General features: G+C 54.0%; 1 protein-coding gene across 13 annotated transcripts in view; it reads right to left on the bottom strand.

Annotated features, from left to right (window-relative positions):
* Positions 1-12415, bottom strand: part of DNM1 (dynamin 1) — a 45185-nt gene extending 32770 nt beyond the window's left edge. For 10 of the 13 annotated variants that reach the window (XR_005020180.1, XR_005020181.1, XR_005020183.1 and 7 more), the window contains exon 1: positions 12155-12414. Coding sequence is in view for 9 of the 13 variants with exons in the window: in XM_036854261.1 (XP_036710156.1) it covers positions 12155-12315 (161 nt within the window). In the remaining 4 variants the exon portion in view is untranslated. Of the gene's footprint in view, positions 1-12154 lie in introns of all 13 variants that reach the window. The other 3 variants (XM_036854262.1, XM_036854256.1, XM_036854259.1) reach the window with 1 other exon arrangement.
* Positions 12416-15868: the final 3453 nt, after the last annotated feature.

The following is a 15868-nucleotide window of genomic DNA, read 5'->3' as shown; positions in this document are numbered from 1 at the left end:
GAGGGGTGGAGGTCCCTGAGGTGCCACATAGAGGGTGTGGGGAGCCCAGAGCCCAGCTGGAGGGGTGGTCAAGGTTCTGTGCCAGCCTGCTCCGAGTTGCTGCCTCCCAGGGCTACTTAAAGGACAAGCAGCTTATGGGAAGCCGAGATTAGAGCACAGGGCCATGTGTGGGAGCAGAGAGCCTCCTCAGACCAGGATCTCCCAGGGCCGGGGTGGGGATGGGGTGCCCAGGTGGGGAGGGGCCCCATCTTGGCCCTGGCCCAGGTTCTCAAAGGGAGGCCCTCACACAGTCTGTGTCAGAGTTCCCCAGGCAGCTTGTTCAAATGCACATTCCTCAGACAGGCTGGGTTAGAATCTCGGGGGGCAGGGGAGGGGAGGAGGGAATCTGGATTTTAAACACAATCCCCATATGATTTTCATGTTCCTGTCAAGTTTAAGGATCACTGGCTCAGTGATGAGAAGCCAGTGCCAGGCAGAGGCCCTGGGTTCGAATCCTGCCTTGGCCATTCCCCGGTCTGGTGCCCCCGGGGCAAGTTGCTTCACGCTCTGGGCCTCAGGGTCCTCAGCTGTAAAGCACATGATCTAAACCGGGCATCACATACTACCACGCACGGCTGCGGGAAGATCCTTGGAGCCCTTTCACCGAAAGAGCTTAGCCCATGCCTGGTACATAGTAGGCGCTCAGCAGCCGGAGGGGCCTGTCAAGGAGGTCCTCCTGTCCTCAGTCTCTTCCCTCGGAGGCTCCCCAAATTTCAGCAAGGAATCCAAGATCCTGAAGAGCCCTCTGCCTCACCTCCTTCGGGCACTGAATTGGATCTTGGGATTCTGACCACAGAATGTTGGGTGGAAACGATGGACATCAAGGAGGTGCAGTTTTCAGAGAACATCTCACTCCCCTGTGTTTGTCCAGAGGGTGGAACAGAGGCCCACAGAAGGGCAGGGAGCTGTGAGGCCACACAGCAATGGGAGAGGTGGGAGAGGTGGCCGAGATGGGACCAGGACCGGGAGGCCGGCTTTCCAGCCCCATGCCTAGACAGGCAGTGACAAGCACAGACTGGTTCCCATGTCCAGACTGGGAGCCTTGCTCCCTGTTGGACTCCCATGCTGGGCACAGGCTGGGCTACAGTAGGGGCTCAGGCAACCCTGGGAGGAGCGAGCACGGCTGAGCGGCTCCACAGCTCCTGCCTTTCAACCGGAAAGACTGCCCCACGCCCTCTGTTAAAGTGTACCTTGGTGCCGCCCCACTGGGGATTCGGGCCTGATCTGGCCTCCAGCCAGAGCCCCCCCTGCACCTCCCACCCAGCTCCTGGTTAGCCTGCGGGAGGACAGAACAGGTGCCCAGAGAAAAGTGTGCCGGGCCCACCAGCCTCGATTGACGTGTGGGAGGGGTGGATGGTGACAGGCCAGCTCCTCCCACTCATTCTGGACAGATGGTGGTTTCCCGGGGAGGCCTTGCCTTGCCATCTGCAGAAGTACCTTCAAACCCGAAGCACAGGGAGGATGAAATAAACACGTCTCACGACCTCCAGGCACCACATACTCCCTGTCTGAATTGGCCCTGTCACCCCAGAGGGGCCTGGAGAAATTACACCAAAGGGCCGAAGTGACCCCACCCCTACTCTGGTATCCGAGATCTGGGACTATTGCTCTGGAACCCTGGTTTCCAGGTCCTGCTGAATGTAAACAACAGCAGAAAGTAGCATGCTTGGTCTCGCATGTACCCAGCGGCAGCCCTCCTTATAAGTCTCTTGTTTCCTGGGCTCTGATGTCAGACAGGCCAGGCGTTGGATGTCAGAGCTGCCACTTAGGAGTTGTGTGGCTATGGACAAATGACCAGGCCTCTCTGAGCCTCAGTTTCCTTATCAGTAAAATGGGTTTCTGTGAGGCTTATATAAATTAATGCCTGAATAAATGGTAGCAATGATTATAAATATAACCTGTTGAGCAATCTGAGAACACAGGCTGGGCTCCCACAGCCATGTCACCAATTGATGCAGCAGGGAGGGAGTTGGAAGGTGGGTCTCCTGGGGGCTGGCCGGAAGAGTGGGCGGAGGCCAGGATATTTCCTGCCAAACCTTGCCTTGGAAGTGGAAGGCAAGGGGGCCAGGCAGGCTGTGAGATGCCCTCTGAAGCAGGGATCCAGGGTGGAGGTGAGGGAGTGGATGGGCCAAGAAACACAGTGGGGAGGAGGTGAGGCCAGGCAACAAGTCCCTCTCTGTTCCTGCTGCCCCAGGAGGCCCCTGGCCGGCCCACTTCGTTGCACAGCCCATGAATTTCCAGCTGAGGTTTGAACATTTTAGGGCAGCCCTGGCCTTAGCTTCCCCTGATATTCTGATGTCCTGAGAGCAGGGGCTGGGTTGGTCCTGTTTACCACCGTATTCCCAGCACCCAGCTCGGAGCCTGGCGCTGAGCGGGCACTCGGGACACCCCTGTCGACCGAAAGAATGATTTGATGAAGCTCCTACAGTTTTCCCACCATCGCCCTCATTGCACAGATGTGGAAACTGAGGCATAAAAAGGGGAAGAGGGTTGCCCAAGTTCACAGTGCAAGTTGGCGACAGGGTAGGACTGGTGCCCAGGGCTCTGGACTCCAAGCCCGGTGCTCTCTCCACAACATCCATTTTCTCTACTAAAGAAAATCTATGGGGCTTCCCTCGTGGCACAGTGGTTAAGAATTTGCCTGCCAGTGCAGGGGACACGGGTTCGAGCCCTGGTCCAGGAAGATCCCACATGCCGTGGAGCAACTAAACCCGTGCGCCACAACTACTGAGCCTGCGCTCCAGAGCCCTTGAGCCACAACTCCTGAAGCCCAGGCACCTAGAGCCCATGCTCTGCAACAAGAGAAGCCACCGCAATGAGAAGCCCGCGCACCACAACGAAGAGTAGCCCCCGCTCACCACAACTAGAGAAAGCCCGCGCACAGCAACAAAGACCCAACGCAGCCAAAATAAATAAATAAATAAATAAATAAAATAAATTTTAAAAAAATGTTAAAAATAAATAAATAAATAAAAAAGAAAATCTGTGATCTTTCCTTCCACCTTATCCTTCCATCCTTCCTACCTTTCTTCTTTGCTTCTTTCCTTCCTGCCTCCCTCCCTTCCTTCCTCTTTCCTTTCCTTCAAGTGTTGATGACTTTATACTTTCAAAATGAAAATCAATTTCTCTTTTGCCCGTACCTTAAAAAATCACAAGTTCCCCCTTTAAAAAAACTTTCGACTACTATATATAAAATAGATAACTAATAAGAACCTACTGTATAGCACAAGGAACTTTACTCAGTACTCTATAATGACCTATATGGGAATAGAATCTAAAAAAAGAGTGGATACATGTATATGTATAACTGACTCACTTTGCTGTACAGCAGAAACTAACACAACATTGTGAATCAACTATACTCCAATAAAAATTAATTTTAAAAATAAAAAATTAGAATAAAATTGAAAAAATTTTTTTCACAAAATAAAATGTTGAGATGGCCAAGAAGCACATGAAAAGCTGCTCAACATCACTAATTACTAGAGAAATGCAAATCAAAACTACAATGAGGTATCACCTCACACCAGTTAGAATGGGCATCATCAGAAAATCTACAAACAACAGATGCTGGAGAGGGTGTGGAGAAAAGGGAACCCTCCTGCACTGTTGGTGGGAATGTAAATTGATACAGTCACTATGGAGAACAGTATGGAAGTTCCTTAAAAAACTAAAAATAGAACTACCATATGACCCAGCAATCCCACTACTGGGCATATACCCAGAGAAAACCATAATTCAAAAAGACACATGCACCCCAATGTTCATTGCAGCACTATTTACAATAGCCAGGTCATGGAAGCAACCCAAATGCCCATCGACAGACGAATGGATAAAGAAGATGTGGCACATATATACAATGGAATATTACTCAGCCATAAAAAGGAACGAAATTGGGTCATTTGTAGAGATGTGGATGGATCTAGAGACTGTCATACAGAGTGAAGTAAGGCAGAAAGAGAAAAACAAACATCATAAATTAACACATATATGTGGAACCTAGAAAAATGGTACAGATGAACCAGTTTGTAGGGCAGAAATAGAGACACAGATGTAGAGAACAAACGTATGGACACCAAGGGGGGAAAGCGGCGGGGGTGGGTGGTGGTGGTGGTGGGATGAATTGGGGGATTGGGATTGACATATATACACTAATATGCATAAAATGGATAACTAATAAGAACCTGCTGTATAAAAAATAAATAAAATAAAATTCAAAATTCAAAAAAAAAAAGAAATTGCTGTTCCAAACTATTGAGTCAGAAAAGTAAATAAATAAATAAAATGTTGAAAAAATAAAAAGCAACCAACACTGCAACACCTGGGGCTCACCGCTGTAAACATTTTATCATTTATAATAATAGTCATGGCAAACACTGATGCATTGTTGACTGCTGGCCAAGGACTCTGCCGGGGGCTTTAAAATCTGCATCATCACGAGGTTTCTTTTGGGGGTGATGGAAGTGTTCTAAAATTAGATAGTGATGATGGTTGCACAAGTCTGTAAATATGCTAAAAATCACTGAAGTGTGCACTAAAAGTGGGTGAATTTTATGGCATGTAAATTATACCTTGATAAAGCTGTTTAAGAAATCTGCATCCTCTCGTTTGATTCTCGAATGGCTGTGTGAGGTTGGCATGTCCAGTTTCCCCAACTTAAAGGGGAAGAAACCGAGGCTCAGAGAGATGAAGTCAGGTGCCCCTCACATGCCCACTTGTGCCCGGGGCTCTGAGCCACACTTGGCCAGTGGCTCTGCTTGCCTAACAGCTCAGCACAAACTTTTCCCAAGTCGCTCAATACAGAGCTACATCTGGATCCTTATTTCTTATCACCAGCAGCTTGCTGTGAAGGAATCTCAGCTCCACCACTAAATTATTTCCCTGCTCCTAACCTCAGTTTCCTCATCAGTGAAATGGGACACAATCCAGCAACTCCCTCCTAGGGTTGTTGAGGGGATGCCTTGAGATCCTGGCTGTAGAAGGATCTAACAGAGTGCCCATTGGTGATGCCATGAGCCACCTGAGAGCCCGTCATGTGCTAGGTGCCTGTGTGTGCTAGAGAGCATTGCATTCACCTGCTGAGATGTTTCTCCCTATCCTGGTTGGTGGCCTTGTTTCCCTGTGCTAAGACCAGTGATAAAAGAGTGATGCAGTAATAAACAGGTAAAATGTCCATAGTAACCTTGGTTGGAACTCCTCTGCCGGGAGCTCTCAGCCCAAGGCCATGGGCCTCGTTCTCCCTCTATGGTCCCTCATTCTGGAAAAACTGAGCCCTACCATACACACGGAGGTCATGGGCTGGAGGGTGATCAGGGAAGGCATCCTGGAGGAGGTGTTGGCTGATGTGAGACTTGGAGGTTGAGCCAGTGAAGGAAGAAGACGGAGGTGTGGTGAAGAGCCTTCCCGGCAGAGAGGACAGCACACGCAACGGCACTCAGGAGAGTGAGAGAGAGGGATGGCCCATTTTCCCATGAACTGCAAGATACCCAGGTGGCCCAGGAGGGAGCGGCTGGAGGGGAAGCCAGGCTGGGTAAGGCAGGCCTCAGGGTCCCAACTCAGGAGCTAGGGCTCTGGTTGGAGGGCAGGGGGGCTAAGGAGGGCTTCAAGCAGAGGGGATCAGATTGGGAAGCCATAGAGAGTTCTGTGCTGTCAGACGGAGAATGGCAAGAGAGGTGGCTGACCCAGGTGCTAAGACAAAGGTGGTGGTGGCCAAGGTAGAGAGAGGGGGGTGGACTGGGGCAGAATACACAGGGCTTGTAGACTGAATAGATGGAGAGGATGAGAGAGGAGGGGGGAGCTGATCCCGGGGCCTCTGGCCAGGGCACTGGGAAGATGCCATTTAGGTGACTGTCTCAAACACCTTCCAAGGTCAATATTCCTCTTTTTCCTGTTGCCTGTAGTAATTCCAAGTTGCTAGAGCTGACTGCTGCAAACAGTTCATATTCCCTAGCCAGATTTCAGTCCAGGGAGGGGGTAAGGGTGCCCGAGAGACAACCAGAGAGAGCAGAGGAGGAGAAGCTGAGGTGTATGGAGATGTAGGCACATGGGTTGGGGTGAAGATGGTGGGCATTCACATGGAGGCAGGAGACCTGTGCTGGTTCCTGCCCTGCCTCTGATTCCACTGCTGTGTGACTTCAGGCAGGTCCCCTACCCTCTCTGTGCCATTTCACCATCTGAAAACTTGGGATGATGCTGCTCCTACTGACAGGTTGTTGGTTCCAAGAAGACAATAATCAGCGCTGCCCTTGGACCTGGGGAATCGGGGCCCTGACCTTGCACCCCATTCCAGTTGAGATCTCCGGCCTCACCTTCCCCATGAAGCATGGGGTTCCCAAGGACCAAGGGAAGGTGCCCAACTGGAGCCTGTGCACCCCTCCTAGGGGTCTCAAGCCTACCTCTAGCTTCTGCCCCGACTGGGGGCGGCCCTCGCTTCGGGGAGGCAACCCCGGGGGCTAAGGGGGATCCTTTCTGGGGACGGGGTGGAGCTGGAATATGAGGGCAGCCTGGAGAGAGACGCTTCCCATCCCATCACAGAACTCGGAGGAGTCTGAAATTCTATATTCAACACCAGCCTGCCAGGTTGCTTTGAAGGTGTGTTTGTCAAGGCGGGAGGGCAGAATGTATTGTATTTAGCAATTCCTTAGCTTGATTTATAACAGGAATATTTAGACATATGGCACGTGGGCTCCACTTCTGCTCTTGTTCCAGGGCTGATAACACCACGTCCGTGACTGGCTGCCTCCAGCTCCCGCCCGGCCCCTCCTCACCCGCCCGCCAGGTTCCGACCCTCCGACCCCAGCCAAGGCCTGGGAAACTCGATTCTCCTGGCGCCGGGATCAGCTGCCGTCTGCCAGAGTCACCTTTCATTCCCAGCTCCTTGGGGCCACTGGGTGGGGCGGGGGTTTGGGGAAGACGTCCTCTGGCGGGTCTGGCTGTGGGCGCGTGGCAGGTGCGCGCTCTGAGCAGGGAGAGCAGGGTGTAGCTGCCTGGCAGCATGGCGGGCTCTCTGGGTGGGGATGGCTGAAGGGCCGGCAGCGCCTCCCCGACCCTCCTGGTCTCACTGTGACCTCTGCTCCTCACTGCCCTTCGTCCGGGTTCTCAGACCCACTGGGCTCCCTCCCACCTCGGGCCTTTGCTCACGTGGGACCCTGCACCTGGAGTGTGTTCACTCCTTTGCCTGACCAAGTCCTATTTTTGTTCAGGCCCAGACTTAAACGCTCAAATGCCTTCCCTGGCCCCCTGACGACTCCCCTCCCTTCAAAATCGAGGCTCCTGGTACCCTTTTTCCAACACACAACAGAAGAGCTCTTTGTGTGATGTAGCGTCTGTCTGTCCTGCTCAGCTGTGAGCTCCCTCCCCCGCAGCCCCCCCTCCCCCAGAATAGGGGTGGGTCTGGCTTCTTCAGAGCTGTATCCTTAGGGCCTGGCACGCTGCAAGTGCCAAGGAGATGTCAGTTCTCTCTGCCCCCTCCAGTCAGTGACTTTCTACTTTTGATGTCTCAATTATCCCCTAATCATCTTTGGCCTCAGCCTCCAAACCTGGGAAATGGGACCACTAAGATGTAGCCCGAAGTGTTCAGAGGAAGCGACAGATCTTAGTAGTGGGGAGTGAGCTGTCCCCCATGGCAGGAGCTGGGGCTGACCAAGAGAGAGGCTGGGCTCTCTGACGCCAGAGACCAGCACAAGTCTGTGCTGGGACGCGAATGCAGAGGAAGGGGCAAGGGGATCGGTAGGAGGCAGGGAGCCTGAGCAGGGGTAGGCAGAGTCACCAGGGAAACCCAAAACACTACCCCCAGGCTGCCCGGGGGCTCTGGGCAGAGGCTCACTCCCCAGGCTCCCTTCGCTACCCTGGCTAGAGGAGATTCTCCCACCTCCACCCTCACCCTGGCCCTCCTCCCAGCTGGTACCTATGCCCAGGCAGGAACAGAATGGGTGCATCCTCTGTGCCAGACCTTACCCCGAGTGCTTCACAGGTATGACGTCAACGCTCGCCACAATCCCATGAGGGAGGTGCTATTATTATCCCCATTTTACAGATGAGGAAATAGCAGCCGAGCAGGGTTTAAGAAACATGCCCAATGTTGCCCAGCTTGTAAGTGGCAGAGGTAAGCTACAAACCCAGGTCTGATTCCAGAGCCTGAGCGCTCAGCCCCTCTGCCACACTCCCACTGGCCTTGGCCTCCCCAGGGGCCAAACGGGAGGGAAGGTGGGCACTGCCCAAATGTCAGCATGCCTGGGTGAGCAAGGCCAGGGGCGTCGGAGGCTGGAAGTCTATCCCAGGACACCAGACTTGACGCCGGATGGGTATTGTGGGGAGGGGGCACGCAGCTGGGGGCAGACAAAGGGAAACCTAGGGCACCAGACATCCACTCACAAAATGCTGGGGTGTCCTGGGGCCCACGCACACTCCTCTGTCTGCACTTACCCCCAAGATGATCTCATCTATGCTCACGGGTTTACAGCCCATCTCTTCCAAATTTATATTTCCAGCCAGCCTTCCCCCTGAGCTTCCGACTTGCATCACCACACTGCCCACCTGACATCTCAGACTCAAGAGTTCAAAACCAAACTCCTGATCATACCCCCAGCCCCCCAACTGGCTCCTCCCTACTCTGTTAATGGCGCCAACACCCACCTGGGGTCAAAGGTGCGGAAGTCATCTTGGATTCTTCTTTCTTCACCTTCCACATCCCATCCACCAGGTTTTGTGGGACTTTCCTCCAAAATACATCCTGAACCCCACAGGTCTCCTCCTCTCTCTGCTAAAGCCCTGGTCCAGGCCCTGCCACCTCTGCCCACCGCAGCAACCTCCTCATCTGTCTCCTGCCCCCCTTCCCAAGTCACATACTTGCTGGAATCAGCTCAAGTCACTCCATTACTTAAAAGCTTCTGATAATAATGAAAACAAACCCAGGTCCTCAGCATAATCTGAGGGCCTTGTAGATCTAGCCCCAGCCTACTCCCCGATGCTGTGTCCGCCTTGCTCACAAAACACAAGCCCCAGTGCTTCCTTTCTGTTCTTCAAACACACCAAATTCATTACTGCCCCAGGGCCTTTGCATTTGCTGTTCCCTCCGCCTAGAATGCTCTCCCCAGATAGTCACGTGGTTTCTCATCCCTCAGTTCTCTCAGATGCCACCACCTCCTAGAGACCTTCTCTGACCTCCCTGTGGAAAGTGGCCCTTTTCCCTCCCAGCATTGACCCCATTCCCCAGTTTTCTTCTTCATATGTCTGCTGAATGACTCAATGAATCAGCCTCAGTTTTCCCTTCTGTAAAAGGGGGACAAAGAAATAGCATAGACCCAGACCAGTCCTAGCGGGGTCCTGGGCAGCTGCTTGGGTCACCTCCATTGCAGAGCTGACAACAGGGTCCTCCTGGTTGCCCGGGAGCCCGGGCTGGCCTGGAGCAATCTCTGCTTCCTCTGTTGTATTTTCCACTTCCTCTCCATGGGGGGTTGACTCCCGGGAAGCCCCAGGAGGCAGAGCCACTGTTACCATGCTTATGGGTCTGGGGACCTAGTCTTAGGTAGAGAGGTTGGGACCCATGACGGAGCAGGCAGGGCTGGCTGGGGGCCCCGGTGAACCTCAGTTTCCCGACTGCACTCCAACACCGGCCTCCTCACTAGCTTTCATGAGGATCAAGTAATGCTTCCCTGCTCACTCCTCCGCCTCAGGCCCAGTGGCCCCTGCTCTGCCCCTGTACACCCCTGCATCCTCCTGCAGGGCCACAGTCAAAGGGTATTGGGTTGCGAGAGGGCCCAGGCCTCCTGGGGCAGAATCCACATCTCACTCCACCACTCAACAAGCAAACAGTTGCCGAAATCAGCTGTGACCAGGCTGGCCTGCTGTGCTGTCTACTTACTGGCACCTCTCTCTGCTGGACAGTGAACTCCGAAACAGCGGGGGCCTGGTCTGTCCTGGTACATGCAGGCCCCAAACCTAACTGACAATCAACACCTCCCTCCCACGTGTTTACAAAAGGGGGCTTTTACACCCATGAATTCACTGGAGCCCCACGGCCACTGTCTCAGGAAGGCAGGGCAGCAGCTGTCAGTCTGCCCATCACTCAGATGGGGAAAATGGGGATCCACACCCCTGCACGTCCCTTTGCTCAGTGCAGAGCTGGGCTCTTAGAGGCTGTGCAGGCTCCAGATTGGAGTCTAATAGATTCTGTCCTTCCTGGCCCTGTGACCTTGGACATGGCCTCTAACCTCAGTGTCTCAGTTTCCTCACCTGCAGGATGGGCATCATGGTACCTGCCTCATGGGGCTGTTGTGACCCATCCCATATTGCATGGCATGGGGCACATGGGAAGGGCCCAGCAGATGGGACCTGGGGTCACCTTCCCCTCTGTGCCCCCTGCCCAGAGCATGCAGCAGGCACGCAGCAGGCACAGAGCAGGCATTCAGCAGATGTTCAATGGATGAAAGGCAGGCCTATGGTTTGTACACTGGAAAGTGCTGGATGTCCACGAGTGCCATATAAAGCACGAAGACCCCGGGGCTTTATTGTCTCCAGGGTCCTCCCACCCCCTCACTCTGACAGCCAGGCGTAGGGACGGGGACCATCTGTGTGTCTCTTGCCTGTGCCTCTGCTGCTCTGGGGGGTCACATGACTGGGGGGGGGTTCTTTGGGAGCCCGGCCCTGGGAGACAGACGGCGTCCCCCTCTGCTGACCAGATGGGCCTGGCCGCCCCCCCAGATTCATAGCTCCAGGCAGGATCCTTCCCTCTCATCCCTGGGGTTGACACTGGGCTTCCCAGGTCATTTGTGGGGCAGGAAAAACCATCCGGTCCAACTGTCCCTATTAGAGATGGGGAAACTGAGGCTCTGAGAGGGCAGTGACTCGCCTGAGGTTTCACAGCAGAAGCTGGCTTGGACCCAGGATGTCTCTCCCGGAACTGCTGTCCCTCTGAGGGCGGAAGCCTCTACCTGCCTCCCTCTCCCTCATGTCGTTTGCTTCTTTAGCCATGAAGGTCATTGGCACAAAGCTAGGGTTTCTGAAGAAGGCGAGGGAGGGAGATGACACAGTGGGCCGGTCAGTGTCAATTCTCCCGCCCCCCCCTCAGTCCGCCCAGCCCGCACTCGGTCTCCAGCACCGGGCTGAGAGCGCCATCCTCGCTCTCTCCTTCTCAGCACTCGAAAAGCCATCTCTGCCTCCCCTTTCTTGGGGGACCCTGGGGTGGGGGTCACGACCCTGCCTGCCTCCCTAAACCCAGGACACCCTTTGTCTTTGTGGTTGCCCCCGACTCCTTGCCACCCGGCCCTCCCAGCGCCTTGTGGGATCAGAGCCAGGAGGGGGATTAGGTTGTGCAAATGGCTCCCCCCTCCCCGCCATCCTGCCTCCCTGTCTTAGTCATCTCTGCCCTCCGCCGCCTTCTCCCTCCATTACAATCCCTCTGCCAGGCCAAGGGGAGAAGGACATTGACAGGTGCCCCCACCCAGGGGCGGCGGCGGGGCAAGGGGCCGGCTGCTCAGTAGAGGATCAGAAGCGGTTTCTCCCCCACCCCGTCCTCTTCCTCATCCTGCAACCCGCGCCGCCCCCCTCTTCCGCGCTGCGCACGGATGGCGGCTGGAGCCGCAGAGGTGTGTGTGTGAGGGGGGGAGGCTGCGTCTGATCCCCGATGCCCACGGGGCTATGTCCTCTCCCAGGGGCTATGGCGGGGGGGGGGGGGTTCCCCTGCCACGGTCCGGGAATTCCCATGAGAGGAGGGAGCTGTCCTTCGTAGGGCCTGGGGTTGGGGGCACTGCCCCAGGGATGCTGCCCGCCTCAAGAGACCCCCAGAGCCGAAGGGAGGAGCTGAGTAATGCAGGCCCCTCAGTACCCAAGGGGGGTTGGGGGTACAGCTCTTTGCCAGGGTCTCGCTGTCTTCCCCAAAGGATGGGGCTGAGGAGGGGGGCGTGATCCCGTGGCCGCTGGCTTGACGTTTGCGGACAAGCCGGGGGCGCTGCGCCCCTGAGGGGCTCTCGTGGCGGGGGTGGGCCGCCTCCTTCTGGCTGGAAGCGGGGGGCGCGCCTTCCGCGGTGCAGCGCCAGGGGCTGCCGTCGGGGCCGGGTGGCGAGGCCCGGAGGACCTGGGCGGGGGGAGTCCGAGTTCAGGGGCGCGCCGCTCCTACCTGCCTACGAAATTCTCGAGCACCGAGCTCTTGCCGGCGCTCTGGCCGCCCACCACGGCGATCTGCGGCAGGTCGAGGTCCGCGTTCTGGCCGATGGCGGAGAAGGCATCCTGCAGCCGGTTGACCAGCGGGATGAGATCCTCCATGCCACGGTTGCCCATGGTTGCGGCTGGCCCCGCGGGCTGCGATCCGGCGGCCGCTTGGGCTCCCGGCTTTGGCTCCGCCGCGGCAGCCGCGCGCTCAGACTGCCTGCGCCGCGGGCCCCCCGCCCCTCGGGGATCGGAGCGGAGCGCTGCGCCAGAGTACCGCTAGAGGGCGCCCGCAGCCCTCCGGGCCGGCAGCCATGCGCAGGCGCCGCCCGTGGCGCTATGGGGACTGTAGTTTTCTCCTTCTGCGGCTTTTGGGGAGCTCGAGCCGTGTCTGGGGGAAGCGCAGATGCTGCACCGCAGATATCATTCCTGGAAATGGTCACGGTCTCCTAGGTACTAGGTACCGTTAGTACCAGGCCCCTCGGATAGTGGTCATGACTGCCTCACTCCATCGTACAGATGAGGAAACTGAGGCTTGGAGACATGGGCCTCCTCCACGGTCATAGTCTCCTGACCTTCAGTTCCACTTGCCCTCACTGCCTTCTACTGTAGGTTGTGGCTAATTTATCTCCGGCATTTCCCTTCCCGCCTTTGGGCCTCAGTTTCCCTGTTTCTAGAAGGAGAAGATATAGAACATTAATTCAACAAATATTTACTGAGCACCTACTATAAGCCAGACCCTGTTCTAGGCACTGGAGATACAACAGTAAACAAGACAGACAGTTGGAGATACAACAGTAAACAAGAACAAGAACAAGATCTTCCCTCATAGATCTTACAGTGGAGACAGACAGTAAATGAATAAACAGATAAACGAAACAGTAAAAGTGAAAATAGTTTATACTAATAGTGATGGGAGAAATAAACATGGGGTGTGAAGAGAGGTACCTGTGTGGGTGCAGAGTCCTCTTTAGCCTGGGAGGTTAGGGGGGTTCTCTGAGGAGGTGACATTTGAGAAGAGACCTAAATGTTGAGAAGGAGCCAGCCAGGCCAAATGAACGGCAAGTACAAAGCCCCTGACGCTTGGAAGGGCCTTCTTGGGACAGCTGGGACTTCTTGTCCTGGAGAGTGACAGTCTTTTCCCCAAACCATCAGGGTGGTGGTAAAACAGTGGGATCTGAATCCAGGACTCCTACAACCCTACCCTGTTTATCCTTTTCGCATGGAGAGACCATGGGGCCCCAGGCCTAGCCATCCACCTCTGCATTTAAGGAACCTAATTTGGACTCCCCACAAGGCTGGAAAGAAAGGCCAGCCTACCCTGTGCTACTGGGGATTAGCAGGTCACTCTGTCTGTGAACAGAGTGGGGGCACTGCTGGGAGATCAGTGGCCTGTGAATTGGAGACTGTTGTGCATTCACCCATTTAATGCATATTTATTAAGCCAGGAACTATGCTAGACCCCAGAGATAAAGCAATGAGCAAAATGGATAAAGCCCTTACCCACATGTGGCTTAGAGTCTAGTGGAAAAAGAAGAACAAAGCACAAATAAGCCAATAAATATGACTGTCAGATGGTGATGAGTGCTTTGGAAAGCAAGAAAGCTGGGGAAGTTGGAGGAGGGGGTAGTGTTGCTATTTTGTATAGAGTGGTCAGAGGAGGACTCTGGTAAGGTAAAATTTGAGCAGAGACCTGAAGGAAGTGAGGGAGCAACTCATGTGGACATCTAGGGGAGGAATTTTCCAGGCAGGCAGAGGGGAATAAGCGGATCCCATCCCAGGAGCCAGGCCTGGGTCTCAGACGAGCTGTGTGATCCAGGTCCCTCCACATCTTTGAGCCTCAGTTATCCAATGTGAGAATGCCTGCGAAGAGCATGGCCCTGGCCTGGCACTTAGGAGACCCTTATTAAACTGCTGCTGCTGATCACAGCCTTCCAGATAGCTGGAGCATCAGTCACACACAACGCACATCCTGTGCAGCTGCTCCGAGCCAGCCCATTATTATGCTCTGAGAGCCAGAGAGGGCAGAGATGATGCCTGAATTGGAGCCATTAATTTGGAAAGAGGGTGCAGGTTACAGATGGCTGCCTAGAAGAGCACCATCATGGCTGGGTTGTTTTTCCTAATTACAATAGGGAAACTTATTGTAAAAATCAGACTTTACACAGTGTTTGAAAGCTTCTGGTCATTCTCCCACCCAGAAATAACCACTACTTATAGCTTAGAGTTTATTCTCTGGCTTATCCCATATATATTCATTTTGTTTCATTTTGTTTTTATAGAAATAGGATCATACTATAAATCCTGTAGTGCTGTATCACCCATGCCAGACCAGCAGCCTGGGCATCAACCCGAGTTTGTCAGAAATGCAGACTCTCAGGCTTCACTCATGACCTGTGGGATCACAACCTGCATTTAACAAGAACCAAGGGCCCTTGGAGATTCCGGTGCACATCAAAGTTGGAGCTCTAATACATATTATATGCAACTTGCTTTTTTAGCAACAGTATGTCTTTGATGTCTTTCAGCGTAAGAACAGTTTGGTCACATTCCTTGTACACGGCTGCATAATTTCCCACTGTATGGCAGTGCTCTGGTTTTGTCCCCTGGTCTGCTAAAAATGACTGTGCTGGGCTTGAAGAATGGATGGATAAAATGCCACTTGGGGGGAGTGTGAATAGAGAAGTGCTGATGTTCTGGGCAGAGGAATCAGCATAAGCAAAGGTATGGAATCAGAAAGGAAACGAACCTGAAGTCTACGCTGTCTTTGTTCCCACAGGGCTTGGTGAGGACCGAAGGAGGGATACTGGAGATGGTTCTCCCGGGTGCTGAGAAGTTGGGGGTCCAGAAGGCCAATGAGTTAAATGAGAGTCTTAGAAATGGCTTTGACCCTCCACTTTGAGCACTAACGAGGGAGAATTCTCTCTGGAGCCCCTGAAGCTGTAACCACCACCTATGCTTGCAGATCAGTAGCAGGAACACTCACTGGGCATTTCCCCCTGGGCCAGGTGTGCTGAGAGATTCCACCCTCGGGAGGGAGAAGTTCTTATTAGTTCCCCTTGACAGATGAGGCAACTGAGGCACAAAGAGGAATGTGGCTGAGGTCACAAAGCCAGAAAGTGATGGAGTGAAGATGTGAATGGAGGTAGGTGAGACCCAGGGCTTCTATGTTTATATCCTATACTGCACCAGCTCTTGCAACCTATACACTTTTAATGCACATGAAATAAAACACTAGTCCCTTCTGATGGGGCTTTTGTTGGGCATACAGCAGGTGCTCAATAAATGCTGATTGTATTGAATTGTGCAATGGCCTTATTGCGCAGCCTTGACCCTATAGCTCCTGGGTCAAGCCATTATATTTAGTCACTAAGTCTGCTCAGGGTCTGGCCCTTTGGATTCATTCATTCATTTATTCTTCAGCAGGTATTAATCAGTGGCTACTTCATGCCCGACCTCAAGCAAGACATAGGGGGATGAAGGGGTTAATAAGATGCAGGACTTATCCTGCTAGAACGCGGATCCACTGGGGGAAGAAGACAAACTAAGCAGACCAGGTGCATGAAGCCAAGACACCTGGCCATGTCTGGGGCAAGGTCACTGCTGAAGAAGCATCTGGGCCAGTCTGGGGCACACATAGTGCCCTCCTCTGTGTGGCTGGGGGATGGGCACCAAGATTTCCCAG

The sequence above is a fragment of the Balaenoptera musculus genome, chromosome 6 (assembly GCF_009873245.2).
Source record: "Balaenoptera musculus isolate JJ_BM4_2016_0621 chromosome 6, mBalMus1.pri.v3, whole genome shotgun sequence".
In the NCBI taxonomy this organism is placed as follows: domain Eukaryota; kingdom Metazoa; phylum Chordata; class Mammalia; order Artiodactyla; family Balaenopteridae; genus Balaenoptera; species Balaenoptera musculus.
This window is presented reverse-complemented; position numbering and strand designations above follow the sequence as displayed.